Consider the following 20,388-nt stretch of genomic DNA (forward strand, 5'->3'; position numbering starts at 1 on the left):
CATTTCTCCAATGTAAATGTTTTTTTGTTATAAAGCGGAATATTAATGTAGGGTACCTAGATAGGTGCTTTAATTTTATTATTTTTGGTCCTCTGCCTGTAAATGTAGTGATGTTTAATAGGGCTTCTAGATATTCATGGTTATGTTCAAGACCTTTTTCTGTTCAAATAATTTATTGATCGTCATGAATATTTTTTTTATCTGGCATACCTACGTTGTTAGAATGGGTTTCCGAAATAACTTCTATGTTTTATTTTTAGAAATTTCTTTAAAATCTGTAGTACTGTAACTTAGTTGAAACTTCAGTTATTATTTTCCGAAAACGCTAGTACAATGTTAAACTTTTATCCCTGTATGAATTTATTTTTATGTCATCGTGGCATATCATGAGATCACACAAAGCCAAACACGGGCTTTTTACCACACACTTCACAAATTCCATTACAGAATTTGTGAAGTGATATTGTTGGAGAAAATGTGCCTACGGATGGATACTCCATTTAGTAATTACCTACTTGCCTACTCAGTGTTTTTACACGTGTTGCTGTTATTTGTTGTTACAACTAGAATAACATTATTTAATCAACAGAAAAAAATGGTTTATTTAGTTTTATTGTGTAGAGTCTACACAATACCGAGATACACTGTAGACGAATGTGAGGATCAGTCAATCAACTAAGGGAATAATTGTTACCTATGTACAAACAAAAATGTATACAGCTTCAACTACAAACATTAACATTATGCTAAATAGAATCAAGCTTTCAGCATGGTTATTTTCGTAATACAATCCTGAAGCTCATACGACAACATCTTATTTAAATAAATGTATTTTTCTCAAAGCTTTGCGATGTAGGTCGTATAAACGTGAGTTAATACGAGGGTATTAGCATTAATGCAGAGAGAAGCCGACTGCGTTGGTTAAGTTAAAGAAATTACAAGATGTGAGAGAGCATTAAGTGAAATTTTGCCTCTTAACCTCAGCCGAACGTAATCCCGCTTTGAGAGAAGTAATTTAAATATGGCGTCTAAACCAGCCTCGTGGGAAACGTTGAATATTACATTTGTAAATAAGACGACAAGTTAACATGTTGATAAAGTTCTATACATATCCTGAGGGGCCTCTTGTCTGGCGTACCTGAATGAAATATCAAGCAATGTGGGTTTTGAAGTGACTTATGAGAAGATTAATGTGTATGTAAGGGTCATATGGGACAATTTGGCCCACGCACCTAAAGAAATTAGTAGCCTGCGTCTAGCATACTAACTTATGTAAAGCCGATTTGTGTACGGTCCTTAGGGAGAAGCTTACGTTCGTCATTGTGCAAACAAATATGGTAGTCACAGACATTAGTCTAGTGTTCTGCTGTTACTGGGTCTCTTGGGTAGCACTGCTCAATAGAATGAGGATAATCAATTTGCATAGCAAAATAGTTTCCCTTGTTATCCAAGGTCCTAACTAAATTGTCACAATTGCAATCTAGAATCGGAATTTCTAAAATAATTTTCTTCCAGGTTATCTGCAAGGGCGAGCAGTGTCATTAATATTTTGTGCCATTTTGTTTTTTTTTCATTCATTTTTCCTCACTTGAAAATCCGTACCATGTAAAATAATCCGCCCGTGTGCATCATAATAAAAGAGGTAAGTGTAAACACAGAAAATAAAGGCGGGTATACATACGCCGCGCAAGTAGCTCTAGATTCAGCCGAGGCACAAAGGCTTTTAGACTTTTAGCCACAGCAGCTTGGAGAGTAGCGAATTTAGGTAAACTGATGCAGATGTGATAGACATTTGCATTAGGTGTGCAACGCGCATAAAATACCTAGCTTTACGTCGTAAACTATCTTACTATCTAATCCATACATCCCATAGTTGGGGCAGTTTTAGCCATGACGCACGTGAACCGTAGTGGTGGTTGAAAATTTAATTGTTAAATGAAATAGAAGGATACAAAAAAGTTCTACTTCTAAATTAAAAAGTTCTATGACATTTTCAAACATGTCTACTTCTTTCCAAAGTACCTACATGTCTATTATCTAAACTAAGTATATGGAATACTTTCAAAAATACATGGCCTCAGAAGCAAACTATAAACGCAGGCAAAAACTCTCTTGTGTGTGATCCATCACATATTCTTTGCGGACTCGTTACGGGCACGAGTGGTCGGCGTGCAAGCTAGCATTAAGTTGTAAGGCATTAATGCACCGACGCGCAGGGGCGCATGACCACGCCTGCTCATACGAGAAACTTATTATCCAACTTTTTACCAGCTTTCCTGCCGTAAACTAGGTTTTTCCACCCCGCATTAAAATCTGAGTGTGACTCACAAATTAGCTTGCATACATTAATATTAGGGTTTCGGGTAATACACGTAGCTCTAAAAATTTTCCGAGTCGCTTTGACGTGGTTTGCTCAAGTTTTATATTGCGCTGGATTCCAGCCTTTGGCATGACCTCGCGTTTAATAGAGGACGCTGTAAAGTGCCAAGATTAACTTGCACTGGTTAAATAACATTTTAATATCGCCATCGAAATGGTCATTAAAATACTGAATCTCATAACGTTTTGATATTAAAGTTAACTACCCCGAGAATGTAAACAGCAGAGCTTTCGAGAAATAGGCAGGCTTCATAGTCTCACGATAAAGACGCATCCTACCGTTGTGCGGTGGTTTGGTCTACAAGAACAATGAATCGCGAGTTGTTTTTTCTGATACCATATCAGTAATTTTAGGCGCGACTGCGGCACCAGCCATACGTCTAAGGTTGATATAATTGAACGTATCATATAGGATCTATGATTTATTACCTACCTACCTACTTCTATTTTCTTTGCTGTCAGTAAAATTGATCTCTACATAACATAACCCTTTATCAAAAGTAGGTACGGATAATTCAGTAAGTTTCAAAATTGCAAATAAGCTCCCATTGCGGCAACCAGCTATAAAACTTTATCCCCTCAGAATTGCAGAGGGGTTGATACGGTAAATGATATGAAAATTAATAAATGATAAAATGCCCAGAGGCATGGAATACAAAATGATACCAACTACAGTTCCACCTGGTTTCTTAAAAATAAATTTCCTGCTATGAAGCCACTTATTAAAAGGGGCCTTTCAGTTATTAATTAATGCTGCAAAGCACCTACAGTATTCGTCGTAAATGAGCAAACTTAATTAATATATCCATTAGATCTCGCAACATTCTTTGAAACAATGAGACGTAAAAGGGTGGGTTCCCTTCTGTAGGACCAGCCCTCCAAAGGGTACTTACGATAATGGCAGCTGAAAAGCCTATTTCGTGAATGGCGTGATAAATAATCACGTTCCTATAACAGAAATCATGAACAGATGTAGCTTATATGCCTTTATCAAATAAAAATATTGGTGGTAATTGGTCTCATATATCTACTTATTAACTAAGTATATTTAGAAGCATTTTTAAATTACAGAGGTAAATAACAACCTACCGTAATTTTCAAGGGAGAAAATAGCGAAACGAGATTTAAGTAAAGTTTCAAATAAATAAGTAGGTACCTTCCTAAACAGACAGGGAAGGCACATGTCGGTTGAGCGTGCACAACGGTTCAGGAATTTCGGTCACGGTGGCTGCTCCCAAGCTCATAAAGATCAGCCAGCTGTTCCGCAGCTAGACTTAAGACCCAGGTGCAATCTTTTACCTATCCCTCACTCTCATAGTCGGATGGGTACCAATCCGTCACGACAGGAGATAGCTTAGATGCAGAACCGGATTCCCATAACTCTGATTTATTTGTAACGTCACAGTTCTTTTATGTTCTATTGAGAATTTGAGATCGTCAGGTTGTGTCTCAATCGGACAGGATATTGGAATACCCTGATATATTCCCATACACACTCCCTTATCTACTCTTATATACTGCAACTCTATGTATTCCTCATGCACCCTTAGGTATTATATCAAGCAATTTTTACTTAATTATAACAAAAGGTTAAAAAGGTAGGTATTTTATTTCATAACATCTAATTTATTGTTATTTATTTTCTACCAAAATAATTTTTATAACAACCTTATATTTACTAAATTAAATTGGCAACTCGGCGACTTAAGTGTCATTGCGACTGCCAATCCTTGCTTTGCTTTGAGGTTATTTTTACGCGCGGCGCGTAGAAGTGTAAATAAAGTTACCTTTTAATACCTATTTCTAATATAAAAATGCGTTTCGCTATCAAACAAGCTACCTCTGGTGGTGAACGTATCGGCACTTTAACGGGATTTTTGAAATCGCCTAGCACCATACTTGAAACTCCAACAACAGCTTTACTGACTCAGGTACTTAGCAAAATATTGATTTATTATTGTATACCAACTGTTGTTATTATTGACCGAAATATCTACAATGTAGTCTCATTTGAATTCTAATCTAAATTTCATCTCGTTGTAATAAGAACGAAAGCGGCTATACAACATATTGCAACAATTTTCCGATTATTTTTCCCTTACAAACCATTTAGGATTTTTTTATATTATTCCAATGCTAATATCTATTTCTTCTGATGTAGACAATTTTACATATCTTCCTGTTTCTTAGTGGAAAATCTGATTATGTTGTAATATCTCCAAGAAATTGCTCAGATGTTGACTCATTTCAAGATTAGGTAGGTATCAACTGACTTTATATGGAAACTTGTTCTATGCTATCCAAAGCCTAGCAAAGTAGTATTAATTAAAGTATTGGCCAACCACTTTTATATGGGTTTAATTGATAGAATCTGCCCCAACACAGTTATAAAATGCTGAGATGATACCCCTCTATAGACTAACAGCTTGACTTACAAAAGAGATGTTTTCTTTATAAATTATGTTAAACTGTTACAGGGTGGCAGCGTGTTACATATGACTGCTGAAGTACTATCCAAAGTGTTTACAACTCCGCAACTGCTATGGGTGCCAGTATCAAACTCTCTGCAAATGGAACCAGGCCTTCGAGCCCAAGGAGAGGGAGTTGCCAAGTTCACTGGTCTACCAGACCATTTTGCTTGTGTAACACCACATAACATGAGTGAGGTAACTCCTTCAGGACATTTTGAACTTAACAAAGTACCTCTTTGGACTAAGAATGGAAAGAAAATGGTTACTGCGGAGAGGTAAGCATGAATTGTTATGAAAAATATATTATTTATGTATCATGAAGATAAGATTAGATTTTGTGTTTTTAAAACAGTTGCTTCGATAGGTTGGACACATATTCTGATCAATTACTTTGTAACTAATACTTTCCCTTTGTAATTAATTTGAAATTATGAATTATAACATAAAAACCAGCCATCACTTGAAAATATACTGTTTCATTCTTTTAAGTTTATATTAGAAATAGAGTTCTATTCCTGTCAATTAAACAAATTTTCAGATATATGGATTTGATGGAAGTTTACAAACCAGACATAATTTTGGCGATTGCAGATTGCCGTACGTCGCTTAACGAGGGGTACAAGAGAATATTGAAATCTGTGGACAGGACCTGTAATTTGATGGATATCTGTGTGCATCGATATAAGGCCTCAAAGCAGCTTCGAAATAGTGCTCTCATAGGTTGGTATCAATTTGATTTATAATACTTTTTGTAATAAACCAAGTAAGTTTGTAAAGTGCTGGAGAGGAGACCACAGACTAGCAAGCGCAGCGTAGGACGTCTGACCACCTTATAAAGGTCGCTGGAAGACGCTGGATGCAGGTCACCTCCAACAGGTAGCTGTGGAGATCTATGGGGGAGGCCCTTGTTCAGCAGTGGACGTCCTATGGCTGAAATGATGATGATGATGAAGTAAGTTTGGGCTATTAACTGCAAAGAACAACAGTGACCATAGTTATGAACTAAGTGCTTTTATTTAATGTGTGAAGAACTGAAATGAAATTAGTTTTGACCCCTTATATCAAATATTTTTTAATTTCCTCAGTAAAACTTTTTAGGTGGGTTAAAAATTAAATGCTATAAAATCTCTTTAATATTTCCAGGTGTAGTAGTAGCGACTGGTGTACCAAAGAAATGCCAGGAGTCAATAAAACATTTGCTGCAGTATAAAGATGACCTGAGTGGAGTAGCTTTAGCAGGAGTTACCGATGGAACGGAAGAATCCATGAAGTTGGCAACAGCAAAGATTGAAAGCATTTTCAAAACTGTTGGTGTAAGTTATGTTATACATACTTATTTATGCAAAAACTTTTAAAAACTTTTTTTTATTTGTATTGTGTTGCATTTGGACTTGTTTTATAAGTTTTGTCATCCTATTTGACCTTATTTGTTTTACAAATGCCTATACCAATAATATACGTAAAGCTCTTTATAGCAGCTTATAATGCCAAAATGCGAATGCGATTTATCTTTTGTTGCGCCTGCTAGAAATGTTGTTGCAATGTTTTGCAGTTTGTCTTTTTTTAACCTATGTTACAAAAATGTGTTTACTATTACGAAAGTTACGTTCCACTGTTCCACAGCTATTCAAATAGTAGGAAAAGTGGCCTTTAAAAAAACTTGTTTTCAATGTACACATCACCTACATTCTTGCGTCATGACGTAATATTCTGTGACTTCATTGACATCAGAATGGCGTGTGCCTAATCCCACGTTTTTGATTAGTCAGTGGTATTACAACCTTCTTTATATTAGATTAGAATAGAAACTTGATCGAACTCCTTATTAGTTTCCTTAGATATTGGTAGATCATCGAATTATGGTTCATATATCTTGAGTTTTTTACGACGTATGGAATTGGGAATGTGGCATAAAGACCTCAGATGCATACCTAATATTTTTTTTGTTTCTATCGGGTTTGAGTGATCATACTAAGAAGGTACATGGATGCAAAAATACTGCTATATTTTTGATGGTGTTTGTAATATTGTATCAAAGGCTCAGCCTTATGCTCAGCTATAAAAAAATAAAAATGTTAAATGAATTTATAGAATACTACGCTGAAGGTGTATCGAATGAACGTCCAAAATATTTTTATTCTCATAACAATTTTGTTAGCAAATAGTTACTAACTTTACGTAACTCTGTAGTAAAATTATTCATTTTTTCGCCGTGCGCTAGGCATGTGGAAATGAATGTTACGTAAAATATAAACACGCTTGACGCTCGCGATAAAACTTATCACAATTTCAATGTGTTAAATGAAAACCTCATGTTTTTAGATTAAGACGTGCGTATAAAGTGGACTTATGAAACACGCATGAAAATAATTTTTAAATTAGTCATGTATAAACCAAACAATATCCCTTTTAAGGAAATAATTACTAATGTATTGTATAGGTTCAGGCCATTTAATGTAACATAAGGCCATTTCTATGTGTTGTGTGTGATACATCAGGCCCAGATATTTAGGACCCATTAGGACTGCATATCTGCGAAATATTCACAACATATTTGTTTACCTCAATTAGCCATTTGTGCATTACAGGACGCACTGCCAAAGCATTTGTTAAGAATAGTAGAAGGTTGCTGGAACCCAGCAATCATTATGTCGGCGATAGAGCACGGCTGGGACGTGTTCGATGGCTCATATCCCACTAAACTGAGCAACGCGGGCCATGCATTAACGCTCAACTTCGATACAAATCGATATAGTGCTGAACCGTGCATCTTAGATCTCATTGACGAAAGGTATGTTTAATCTTTTGACCTTTAATCCTTGATCTTCCTCATTTGAATAGCGAACGAGCATGATAATCATTTTTAATAGTTTTCCTTGTTCTTTTTTTAAATGGGGTCAAAGGTTTTGTTTTATTTCTTGGTCGATCAAGTAATTGGACTTTGCACTTTGATCCGAACTAAAGTTTGACCATGTTAAAAAACCTGTTTGGTGTCAATATTGAGCAAAGTACACGGGCTGCTCAGACGGAGAAACGACCTTGCGGAATTTCGTGAGCGCCTGTTGGAAAGGCCAGAACTCACGTGTCAGACCGCGAGATGATTAAAACGTGACTATCTTGTTTTCGTTGCTAGGCAGCGTTGTGATAGTTCTCAATATGTATTTTGTATACTAATTAAATTGAAATATTCGTATTATATTACGCAGAAACAGTTAACTAACAGTGCCTCTTCATTGCACATTATGGATTTTTAATTTAATTTGTATTAACTTAAGGTTAAGATTATTTTTGGACCTTCAATTAATCGCTGAGAAAACCCACCCAAACCAATCCTCAGAAATCGTATATAAATAAACGTACTTGCCTTTTTTGTGTCTTTTGTTTGATGTTTTATCATCACAACTTTTTGTGCGGAACTATTTCCTGCTCAGGTAAAAACTTGTAACAAACAACGTAATTGGCTATGGTTTGACGGTAAACAACAGTAATGTTTATGTTACAGGTATAAGGAAGATTTTACGCCAGTATTACAAGGATGCGAATGTTTGACTTGTAAGAAACATACGCGGGCTTATATACGCCATCTTTTGAATACTAGGGAGATGCTTTCGTCAGTTTTATTGAGCATGTAAGTAGAACCTTTTATTTCCTATACCTTTACTTTCCATCCGCCTCTTGTAATACGTAGCAGCGTATAAGCCATCCAGGCAGATAAGAGAGGGAAAATCAGGTTAGATGCATAAGACCATCGGGCATAATATAGCCGATAGTAATGTGTTTGGACAGTTCCTTTTGTTTCCTATGACTTGTAGTTTCTATCAGCCTTTATATCGGGTGTGTCGTACCTAAGGTAAACGTACCAATAGTCGTCGGATTTCGGAAATCACTGACTTTGAAGCGCTACTGTGTGTTAAATATTCAATAGAAAATGAAAATTTTTGCATGACATGATAGAGTATTTATTCATTATTCTAATTAACTAATGTTTTTTTAATCATTTTGATGGGTTTATGTACTTATTAAGGCAAAAGTAAAAAAAGGGCGATTTGTACCAATAGTCGTCTGATTTGTACGGATACTCGTCAAATTATCCCAGTACTCGTCAACTTTTAATGCTAATGTAAACTCTGTGCTCTTGAACATAAGGTTCAAGTTGTAAATTTTTTTTGTGCTTGAATTTGTTAAGCATACTTGTGCTTTTGAAACATCAGGTAGGTAGATAGATAAAAAACCAAATTCCTATTTAGAATAGCAGGTCATAATCTGTTAGAAGAGCAGGTATTCAATAAAACAGATACATGGTTGCATTTTAATTTATATTCCTATCTATCAAACGCTTGGAATCACAAAACCAGTCTATGTATAAAATATCTATATAGTTATCGGCACGAATTTTGAGCTCTGACCTACATCTGCGCAGAAGTGATTTATTAGCAAAGAACCAATCCCGAGTGACCGCTATGACGCGATGCACTGCGGGCCAGTCACCGCTTTAGCCCGTCCCCGCGCCTCACTTCATACCACAAAAGGTACCCAATAAATACTTCTGCGCAGGAGTAGGTCAGAGCTCAAGATTCGTGCCGATAACTATACTAATATTATAAAGCTGAAAAGTTTGTTTGTTTGAACGCGCTAATCTCAGGAACTACTGGTCCGATTTGAATATTTCTTTCAGTGTTAGATAGCCCATGTATCGAGGAAGGCTATAGGCTTTTTATCCCGGTACGGGAAGTAGTTCCCACGGGATGCGGGTGAAACCGCTGGCAGAAGCTAGTATGTTTTATTTTTTAATCATAATAACGATGCAGTCATGTGCATATGTAGCACGAGTAAAATAATTACTTTTAAAATATTTAAATTGTAAAATAAAATAATTAGTATTCACAAAAAATAAAAGCCACATTCATTTATATAGCTTATCGCGAAATAATTACTAACATTCATAGATATGTAGGTAAGGTTGTCATTCATCAAAACTTCTGAACTGCTTAGCGCATGCTAAGTACCATTTGCAAAAATCTCTATAGACAGTTTAAACTGTCTACTGTCTTAAAGGTATCAATCAAAAAATAAAATTAGGTAATTAGGTACAACTAACCGTTCAAACTCAATAATAATAATATCTAATAAGCCCCACAGGGCATCCGAGGTGGATGACGGGGAGTAGCGACCCCGCGGGGCTATATATCCGAGTGCTCCGGGGAGAGTATACTGTCCCCCATCTCCGGCCTGCTGGAGTGAAGGTCTCCCGCCTCTTGGCTTGCCTTCATTGGCCGACCAGAGTGGAGTCGCTAGAGCAGGGTTAACAGCCCTGCTCGGAGGGTAGGTGCCTCGTGGTAAGTGGCGAGTGGGCCGGTGATGCTGGACCCACAGGGAGCGCGTGATCTGCGTTTAAAGTCCGCCGAGGTATCCTCACCCTGCGGCCGCTCATCTACCTGTTGCCCTCTTGTTGCGATTTAGCAACTGATTCCCGGGGGCCCAGTAAGTGAGGTGGCGAGTCTCCACCTGCCATTTTAACATGTATTTTATACATTGTCATGTGCGGCTGCTGAGCACGAGGTTTTGGGTTCGATTCCCGAGTCGGGCCGAAATCGCTTTGTGGGTTTTAGAAGACGGAGCCTGGAAGCTGGTGATTGATACACCCGTGCATCGGAGAGCACGTGAATGTCGGTCCTACGCCTGATCTCTTGCCGGTCGTGTCGGATTACCGTCCCATCGGGCTATGAGAGTGAAGGAATAGGGAGTGCACCTGTGTCTGCGCAAATGCTCGTGCACTATAATATGTCCTGCGTAGTTGGCTAATCTCCTTACATGAGAACAGCCGCCATAACCGATAATCGGCTAGGAGGACATCATCATCATCACATTGTCATCGGCAGGTGCCATAGTTGCTCATCATCATCATCCTCCGAGCCTTTTTTCCCAACTATGTTGGGGTCGGCTTCCAGTCTAACCGGATTCAGCTGAGTACCAGTACTTTACAAGAAGCGACTGCCTAAATCTGACCACCTCAACCCAGTTACCCAGGCAACCCAATACCCCTTGGTTAGACTGGTGTGAGACTTACTGACTTTTGACTACCCGTAACGACTGCCAAGGATGTTCAAGAATAGCCGGGACCTACAGTTTAACGTGCCATCCGAAACACAGTCATTGGTGTCATTGCTGGATATACTTAGAAAGTACATACAAACTTAGAAAAGTTGCGTTGGTACTTGCCTGACCTGGAATCGAACCCGCGCCCTCATACTTGAGAGGTTGATTCTTGGCCCACCAGGCCACCACGACTTTTTTCCAGGTGCCATAGTTCCTATAGCTTCCTATATCCAATCAACATCCCTCGCAACGCAATAGCCCAAGTAGTTTTCCTCCTTAGTTAGCAATACTTAGCACAGAACCGGAGATTGTCCTTGGGTTCATTTCTATAGTATATACAGGGATAATCGTCGGTTTTGTGTCGCCATTTCATTAAAGTTGTCTTAAAAGGGCGTTTTAAATTTTTTTGCTGCATCTGATGTTGTGTGTGGGCCCTTGATTTAGAGCTTTTATGACTTTTAAAAGGCCCTCTTTTTGTAGTTTCTTTCAGTCATGATCTGCTATTAAAATTACGATCATGCAATCACTAAATACAGACAATTTTAAATAAAAAATCTTACTTAAGATTACTCTTTACCCATCAATATCGAATACGACAAGCAAAGAAGTGACAGCGATGGAAGCTATGGCATCTTAGTTTTAAAACTGATTTTAATATTTTTGCGTCAAAACTAGTTGAATGACATATTTTTAATCAGGCGCTATTAAGACACGTTAGGAAGACGCGGTACAATACGCATAACGAAATGCAGTTATTTCGAACAAAAAGCATAGTGTAAGAACAGTCAATTTTTGTTTGCCACAAATTGTAATCCAAGCGTAGTAGAAACAAAGGCTAGTGCTAGACCTACTTGTACCCAAAGCGGTAGATCTTAATCAAATGGCGGAGGCTTACAGCGGCCAATATATACCTGAAAAAACACTCGTAGAAAGTGCATCCTTATAGAAAACAGGGGATTTAACCATTAAGCAACATATTAATTGAATCGAATAACATGACTGTGTACGTGCATCTAGCAGAGTAAAATTTACCCCTAAGAAAAAGCTTAAAAGAAACGCAGTTTATGAACAAATGTAATCTTAACCTTAAATATGTTTGTTCTAGACAGTTATCAATTTTGTAAAAGTCCCGATATTAGCTATTTATTCGCATTTTGTACCGTAAAACACAAAATATCCTCATTATGACGAGTTTAGGTGCAACTTTTGAGCATGTCCCAGTAGTCGTCATAATAATTGTAAAATTGACGGGTTTTGGGTCAAATGGGAGTTTTGAAGTACCAATAGATGTCACATTAAAAAAATATATCTTCTATGTTAAAAGTATTCCAAATTGCATATTACATCGCTAGCAAATAAACTTAACTATCTAATTGAACAAAGAAACATACCACAGACCCCACTGGAGTTATGTAAATCAAAACACAAAACCACGTGCTGAGTTTCACTTTTGACAGCTAAACTTCACGAAAAAACGATTTTGTTAGGGCACACACGTTTGAAATAACATATCTTAGAAGCCGTGACTGTTAAAACCCCGTATTGTTATTTCAATTGTGCAATAGATTATCAAGAATATGTTGAGATATAAACCGGCCCATTTTAAGTTCAGTAGAAAATAATAATAAAAGTTTTAAGATTAATTGACGACTATTGGGGCATGACGACTTCACCCGCGTTTACCTTAATCACATTAAATCCTATCACATATACTTTATGATATTCTATGGCGAATTGTAAAAAAATAAACCGTACTCGACTGTTTACGCACTACCATCACTCCAAAGTTTTAACCTTCGTCGTACTCTTATTTAATACCTACCATTTCTGACTTCCAGCCACAATCTCCATCATTTCGACCAGCTATTCCGCCACGCCCGCCAGCATATTGCAGCAAACACATTCCAAATATACAAACAACATATTACCAAACAGTATGAAACTCTTAAACTACCTCAAACTACCAATGGAGTCGACGAGCTAAAAGATTCCGATGTTATAGACGGAACGGACCATGTAAAGAAGAGACTGCGAGTGAGTGACGATGAAATTCCTACTATTAAAGTAGCTAATGGTAGAATTTCGTAGAATAACGTTACTGTACTGTAAAATCGAATTTAGTTGTAGAATGTACCATGTAGTACCACCAAGTAGCTTTTGTGTATCGTGTTTTTTGACTGGCAAAATAAGGGTTAAACCTAAAACTTTTCTAAAAAAAGTAAGGAAGTAGGTATGATGTATTGATTATAATAATTTGGATTCTCATTTTCTCGAAACTTTGGTAGCAAAATTTTTTAATTATTATTTTGTTAAACTATGATTAATTATTTAGCCAATTATGCTTAATTCAAAGCACGGCGTCAAACAGGCATGACTTGCATTTATTATATCCATGATGCATTTGAACACTTCTGCCATTTTGTTGTATATTGTACGTCACGGGATGTGATCCTTGCCTCGCACCAATGTCTTCTGTTTGGAGATAAATTAATATTATTTTAGTTTAAATGTAGTTAGAAATATTACTTGATAAGTGAAAATGCGTCATACGAAATAACATGCGATAGGGGTAATTATTTAACTTAGTTTAATTATGTGATTTAGAACCAAAAATTTATACTGATTTTGTGATCCTAGGATAATGTTGGCTTTAAAATTCTTTAGGGTTCCGTAGTCATTTGAAACAATAAAACCACTATTTTTTTTGGTAAGCACGCGTGAATCTGTCATGAACAAGTTCGTTATCTGATACTCATTGTCATCTACACGCATATAATACAAATCCTAAATTACTGTCCAAAAGCAAATATTCAAAGCAAAAATTTGAATATTTTTATTTAAATCTTTTATCTCACTGTAGCTGACTACGGAGCTCTGTCCTGCGTGTGATCCCTCACATACCTAACCGATCGTTTTTGATATTATGTATATTTTGGTGAAAAAACGATCAAAATTACTTCTGAAAATGTTGCCCTTTCAATTTATCATTTAGGTAATAATAATACGAGTAGTTATATCTACCTCGCTCCTTGAGATTTAGTTGTTTTTTGAAACGTTAAGTTTTTCACGTTATTTTTTTTTAATACAGCTCGACCTCGTTGAAAATGGGGAAAATATACACGTGTTAAGTTTATCAAAGCCTTGATATATCGATTGCATTGATAACGAAAAAGATACGAATAGAACAATGACTGCAATTAAGCGATATATTTTTATATCTTTTAGATCGTATTAAAACCAATTGCCAATTATTGACGGCCCTAATTTGAATTCCGCGTTTCATATGAATTGCTCAGTTACTGTAGAATTGTTTTTATTTTGGTTTAAAAAATAAGGTAAGTATTTTAAAACGGTCATATTATGAATCAAGCAGCGTTTGCTGGATGTTATTATATTTTCCATTTCTACGTACGTGTGTACTTATATGGGCTAGCGAATATTTTTTTGATAGAACCGAAACCCCGGACATGTTATAGTTAATTTTATTATTTATACTTAAGAAACTTTCAATAATAATTATTTAAGTTTATTTAAATATTTAATACACAAATAGAACTGTTCACAACAGTGTGGCTGTAACTAGCGTTAATAACTTATGTTATTTATTATTATATTTATTTATAAGACTAAAAACTACGCTGGAAGACGAATAATATGTTATACATTGTTGCAAATCATCAATGTAATGTCTGAAGGCCGGCTTACATCGATTACTGCAGATAAAAGTGTTATGCCATTTTTAAGTAATAATTAAGTCCTTGATTTATATTAATTGGCATTAATATGAGGAAGTGGAGGTGTAATAATGATAAGATTCTTAAATCCTTTTCAATCATAAGGTGCCTATTCATGAAAGAATTTTCAAGTTTTTTTTTCTATGCACCCGTGAATGTCAGCTGATTATAAGTTATGTATTCATAGACTATATTATGTCAATGTCAATCCCGATTGCTCTGCACGGGTAAAGCATATTGTCATCCTATATTCGGTGTGGCCTAGCCTAAAGATCACTCTTCAGGCTCGTGATTTCTTACCCCATAATAGTTAAAGCGTGATGAATATTCATAGTAGGTATATATTTTCCGCCTGTATGCCGTATGTGTAGCTTAAATTGTTATAGTACAATAAACCAAGTGATTATGTATATGGGATCGTTTATTTTTCCTTTGCATGTTTTGTGTTTGAAATATTTATATTGTCTGTCTAACCATTTTTCATGTTAATGTTCATTTATGAGCTTTGGTCCTAATATACGTTCGGATGTATAGCTGAAGTTTGGTCTGATTTGGAAATCAGTAAATAGGTTAATAAATAAAAGTCATAGTATTAACACCTTTTACATATATTTTACTGACAATATTTACACAATAATTTATTTTGGTGACCACACTTATTGAGCTAGGCATATTGTATGAAATGTGCATCAAGTATGTAATAATGTAATTGAATTACATTAAAAATAGAGTAATATTTATATTTTAAGGATTTGGCAGGATTTTGCTTGACAAAGTCACATTCCAAATACTATGCGTTCATTGCTATTAAATATTATAAATACATAAATTGTTCGATGGAAAAACTCAACTGGTACATAAAATATAAATTCATATTAAAACTGCTTTATGCTAATAATAACAATTTTATATAGTACAAATAAATTACAGACGCAACAAACGTATGAGAATTCAACTACTATCAAGTTTATAGTACAATAAAATTTGGCGACACAATTGTAAATTTTACTAAAATTGGCACATTATACTGTTATCATTAGCCTATATTTACTAGTGTGTTGCAATAAATAAATCCATTATTTATTTTTAATCAATCTAGGTAAATAGGTACCTGGAGATTTCATATTCGTATATGCAGAATCAGTTCAATTTTAAAAAATATTTAGGAAAACATGACAAACTACTAACTAAGTACATTTCATTATGAAACATGAGCTTTTCATTCTCTCTGAATGCGGTACAGAGTTTAAGATTGCTGTATAGGTGTATAATATTTAACATTATCAACTAAAGTGGAATAAAAAATTGTAAACTCTATATAAATAATTACAATGCACCAGGCATTTGATAAAGCAATATTAAGAATGTTTATACTATTCACAGTGTAAAGAGAAAATTAGAGCAAACATGTCCCTTCTAACGTCGAATAATGTGATACAGATACAAAAGCATTACCAAGATCTCTTACGTACTGAGAACAGACGCGGAGAAAGGGAGATGGCGCTAGCTGACCACACGGCGAGTCCGTCACTACCGACTGAACACCGCCACGCTTCCAATTACATAACATGAAGATGGTAATCGTATAACAAATTTGATAAACCATCGACAATTTTAACAGATGTCACTTGTCACTTTAACAAACATCTGCCTTTCTCTACATCTGTGTAAATAAAAACCAAAGTCTTGTGATATGACAGCTGATGAAATAATCGTAATTTTGAGATCCATCCCGGCGCGAGGCATGACAGCAAACAGAACTTTGTTCCAATAAGCTTTCACTTCACTGCACTAACGCTAACTATTTTTAGAGTTTACTACAAAAATGTTAGCTTAAGTCCCATTCACTGGATAACACTATTTTAAGTATCACATGTCCTTCTCTTTCTTTTCACATTCAATGACATTATACTGTATTTACTTCCAGCTTGTACACTATACAAAGTCATTTGTACCTGGTGTGTTGAGAGGTTCTTGGGCCTGCAAAGAGAAACACACATTAGTCATCGAAAACATTTTCTCAATTATCTGAGCTTCTTGAGCATGACATCTAGAATGTCTGCTTCTTAAGCGGAACATCTAAGAACCAACGAAATGCAACTAAATCGCATTGTGACGTAAATTAATCAAAGTTTGCCTACGTTCAGTCTACTCAAAACTTACCATATTAATGCCCTCGCATGTTAACGCATGAAAAATAAATATTACGGCAGTAAAATATTATTAGTAAAGTCTATGTTAAGCTTTAGGCAGATTACAAAAATCATATTTGCTATTTAAAAGGGACTATTTACAGCATTTTACACCTACCACTTAGAGCCAATAATTTGGCAACTATGATTTAATACTGATGCGGTAAAAATGTTGGCACATTATAAATTGCCACAATCATTAAATCTAAACGAAAATATCTCCTATAAATCCTTAAAACAATCTCTAGTAAATATAATAACTCTAAATACATCAAGTTTAAAATGTCTTAGGCAGACCTTATAATAATTATTTACTATAGTAAAATAATGCTAGTTTTCATTGATATTTACAACAATTTATCATTTTGGCCAAGTTACACGGGGTATAATTCATTGTACACAAGAAGTTGGAGTGATGTTCTCATTTTTAAAATAATATTCTTAGTTTACAGTAAAAATATATGAAAGGAAGAAGTGAGTTAGTGGCGTGAGGCACTAACTCGTTAATTGGCTTGGCGGAGGGCAGTGCGTCCTTGTGCGACTTATCTTAGACTGTTCTGTATGTTAAGCGTACACTCCATGGCGGTAAGCGCTCTCACCTCTTCTCCCACGGTACTGGGGTACAGCTTGCTGCCCGGTGCGTAGCCATTCTTCTCGAGCGCGAATTGGTCCTCCGTCGTCTTGCGGTACACCGGGTTGTCGAAGTTCATAGATGTAACATTACGGTGCACGTAATGTCTGTACATAACCACTGCGATCTGTAAAGAGTAGTTATCGTTAATTTTACAAGTGATTTTTACTAGACAAGATACATCTGGGCAAAATCTTCACGAAGGTCGAAAAAGTTACATCATCAAAGAAATAAAACCAATTGGTGTCTGTTAGAGCAGTTACAAAGATGCAATTTAACTCGGTATGGCCATTAATGAAGGCAATTTATTCATTAGTGTGACTGTCAACAAATTTCCCCAACGTCATGAAATGACTGTTGCAGGTTGGAATTTGCATTAGTGTTTAACCGCAGACTTGACTAGTGCGTAGGTACCTTTATTAATCATAATCAATTAGAGCTATTGTCGTTCCGTGGCATTTCCTGAGATAAGCAGATTAATCGTTCATATATTGCGTGCGTAGTTTTTAGGCGCCGTCTACTCGAATTTCAATATTTTCCGCGATTACGCCAATAGCGTTGACAGATAAGCATTTCGTTATTTTCAAGGAATATTAATTATGGTTTTAGATCCTTATCTTGACAGGACCGAAAATATTCAAGGATGAGCTGTTTTGTGAGTTCCTTGAATCGAAAAGCATTGTTGCAAAAAGACAACAAAAGCGACTGGGCTTAGAAAGACACTAACTCGCACACGGATTGGAATGTTCAAGATAAAGAAACATGCGCGTGCATTTCTTAGAATCATGTCCATAACTTGCAGATTCTTCAATACTTCCAAGTAGATACAATACTTGGGTGGCAACAATACCTATCTACATATCATAAGTATGACAAGCTAGTTCAGGAATTAGTATGAAATAAAACGGGACTATCCGTTTCACGAGCAGATTCTCTTAACACATTCCAACGGTAATTTTGGTGTTCCAATTTTTGCCTGCGCCTCTATTTTGTCGTGAGCATCGTTAGCGACTGGGTGGGTGGTCTAGAAAGATCTATGTTTCGGGTTGCTAGTCTTAAGTACTGTATTGGTTGCTTACCAGTGCTGCCAATATGATGATTCCAGAGATTACTGCAACAACGACACCGGCTACCATGCCGGCATCGCGGCCGCTGCTTGAGATTCCTGTACCAGTCTTAGGTGTTTCAGGGACACCTAGAATAATAAAACAAAACAATAGTTAATACATTGTTGAGTGACACGTTTTGCAGTTCTTTAAACCCTTGCAACGTGTTCATTGGTATGCAAGACATATGAAGCGAAAGTCAGCTATGTATCGATAATTGATTGCACACATTAAATTGTAAATGAACTATAGGTTCAAGTACAATTGTTTTATTTACCAGCATTTTAAATAGAAGAAAACTTTGCAAAGGTTTGTAATACAATTATGGTAATCGTTAATAACGTTGGTGTTGTTTTTGTGGAAAAAATGAACCTTTCACCAAAAAGCAGAAAAGACAGGTGATCTGTGACAATGTTAAATTGAAAGCAACATAGAAACAAATGAAAAACATAAAAACAAGTGAAGAGATGAACGAAAAAATTGTTAAATCAACTAAGAGGCTAATGTAATGACAGAATATCATTTAGGCAAATAAAAACCATTGATAAAAACAAAGTTCTTGTGGAGTCATAAGTAAACAATATTGAACATCCGCCCTCGTTGACAAGTTCATTGTCAACAAATTAATAAGAAACATTTGTAGAAGAATGACGACAATTGCTTATATTGACGTATTTCCACATAGACATGTTGAATTCACAGTGTGCGTCTCTGAACAATTTTCTTACATCTAATTGTCAATTTAACTTTATGTTTGTGTGGGCGCTTAACCCGATCGCACTAGACTAGTTCTATTTAAAGCTAGTGTCAATGAAACGTGCCAACTAATACTATTTAACTAAAATATCCTAACCTACTTTCACATTACATATATGTTTTCTTTTATGAGTAATGTTGTATGTATAAATAGCTTATTGCAAGGTCTATCTATATCAATCAAACAAAAGGTACATAGGCAAACAGTTTTTGGTATTAACATAACAAAACGCGGAAACCATGTAGGTACCTGTAGTACATTAGAATACAACGTATGTATCAAAATCATCTTTATGCTCAGTGACTTGGTATTATTTTAAATTATTCTAGAATGTTCCAAACTGACAATTAAACTTTAATTTATGTATTCAATGTTACATATTTGCCACTAAAATAAAATTAGATAGTAGATATTTAGAAACTATTACTTTTATCTAGCATAGTGTGTTAGTTGCAGTATATTTGGTTAGGTATTAGTAAATATTCACACACGGTTATGCGACATGCACCCAGCTCATAATGAATCTGTGTGTCTTCCCGTCATAAAAAATATGATTCCGGCTTTAAAAGAAAATTAAATAAAATTATAATACTTTACCCTCAATATTTAAGTTTTTCAGGGCGTCTGGTAAGTGAACCAGACTGATTTGTTCAAAATTATAATGAGATTCTTTGACGGGCTCCTCGGTGGCGTCTGGTATTCTCTCCAGAGCTTCTCCTTTCAAAAACAGATCTATAAACGGCTGATTCCTATTTCCCAGATCTCGTTTGTCAGTTTCCCAATAGGCCTTCATTGGCTCAGCTTCAGGATCCACTGGTGCGGTGGTAGTGTCTTCCGTCTCCTCGGGTGCTTCAGTGGTATCCTCGCTCTTCAAGAGGCCTCGTCCCAACTTTAAGAGAAGGCTTAGCCCTTCTCTTTTGTAATTCACCATATGTGTCAAACGTTCCCGATAATCATTCGCATTCAAAATAGCAATACATCTGTTTGACAACTAGCAGATTGACATGCCCTGCAAATCAGTC

The 20,388-nt window shown here is 35.9% G+C and overlaps 2 protein-coding genes across 13 annotated transcripts in view; one reads left to right on the forward strand and one right to left on the reverse strand.

Annotated features, from left to right (window-relative positions):
* The first annotated feature begins 4,084 nt into the window (after positions 1-4,084).
* LOC110383872 (queuine tRNA-ribosyltransferase accessory subunit 2) lies at positions 4,085-15,090 on the forward strand. The gene is made up of 7 exons (XM_021344831.3): positions 4,085-4,310; positions 4,857-5,125; positions 5,389-5,570; positions 5,994-6,163; positions 7,439-7,641; positions 8,353-8,478; positions 12,785-15,090. Exons 1-7 carry the CDS (start codon positions 4,194-4,196, stop codon positions 13,032-13,034), a joined length of 1,317 nt encoding a protein of 438 aa, XP_021200506.3. The 5' UTR covers positions 4,085-4,193; the 3' UTR covers positions 13,035-15,090.
* Positions 15,091-15,270: 180 nt separating this feature from the next.
* Positions 15,271-20,388, reverse strand: part of LOC110383871 (low-density lipoprotein receptor) — a 175,712-nt gene continuing 170,594 nt past the window's right edge. For 10 of the 12 annotated variants that reach the window (XM_049836771.2, XM_021344825.3, XM_021344822.3 and 7 more), the window contains 3 exons: positions 18,583-18,698; positions 17,472-17,630; positions 15,271-16,660 (listed from right to left, as the gene is read on the reverse strand). In XM_049836771.2, coding sequence (XP_049692728.2) covers positions 16,616-16,660; positions 17,472-17,630; positions 18,583-18,698 — 320 coding nt within the window. In that variant the 3' untranslated portion in view covers positions 15,271-16,615. Of the gene's footprint in view, positions 16,661-16,843; positions 17,631-18,582; positions 18,699-20,173; positions 20,376-20,388 lie in introns of those variants that run through there. The other 2 variants (XR_007510460.2, XM_021344828.3) reach the window with 2 other exon arrangements.

Source organism: Helicoverpa armigera, chromosome 3 (assembly GCF_030705265.1).
Source record: "Helicoverpa armigera isolate CAAS_96S chromosome 3, ASM3070526v1, whole genome shotgun sequence".
Taxonomy (NCBI): domain Eukaryota; kingdom Metazoa; phylum Arthropoda; class Insecta; order Lepidoptera; family Noctuidae; genus Helicoverpa; species Helicoverpa armigera.

Bases quoted from the DNA above. Each gene is read 5' to 3' on its own strand.
- LOC110383872 (XM_021344831.3), top strand. From the start codon at position 4,194: ATGCGTTTCGCTATCAAACAAGCTACCTCTGGTGGTGAACGTATCGGC. The intron at 6,164-7,438 runs GTAAGTTATGTT...TGTGCATTACAG, and splicing joins GCATTTTCAAAACTGTTGGT to GACGCACTGCCAAAGCATTT. The intron at 7,642-8,352 runs GTATGTTTAATC...TTTATGTTACAG, and splicing joins TTAGATCTCATTGACGAAAG to GTATAAGGAAGATTTTACGC.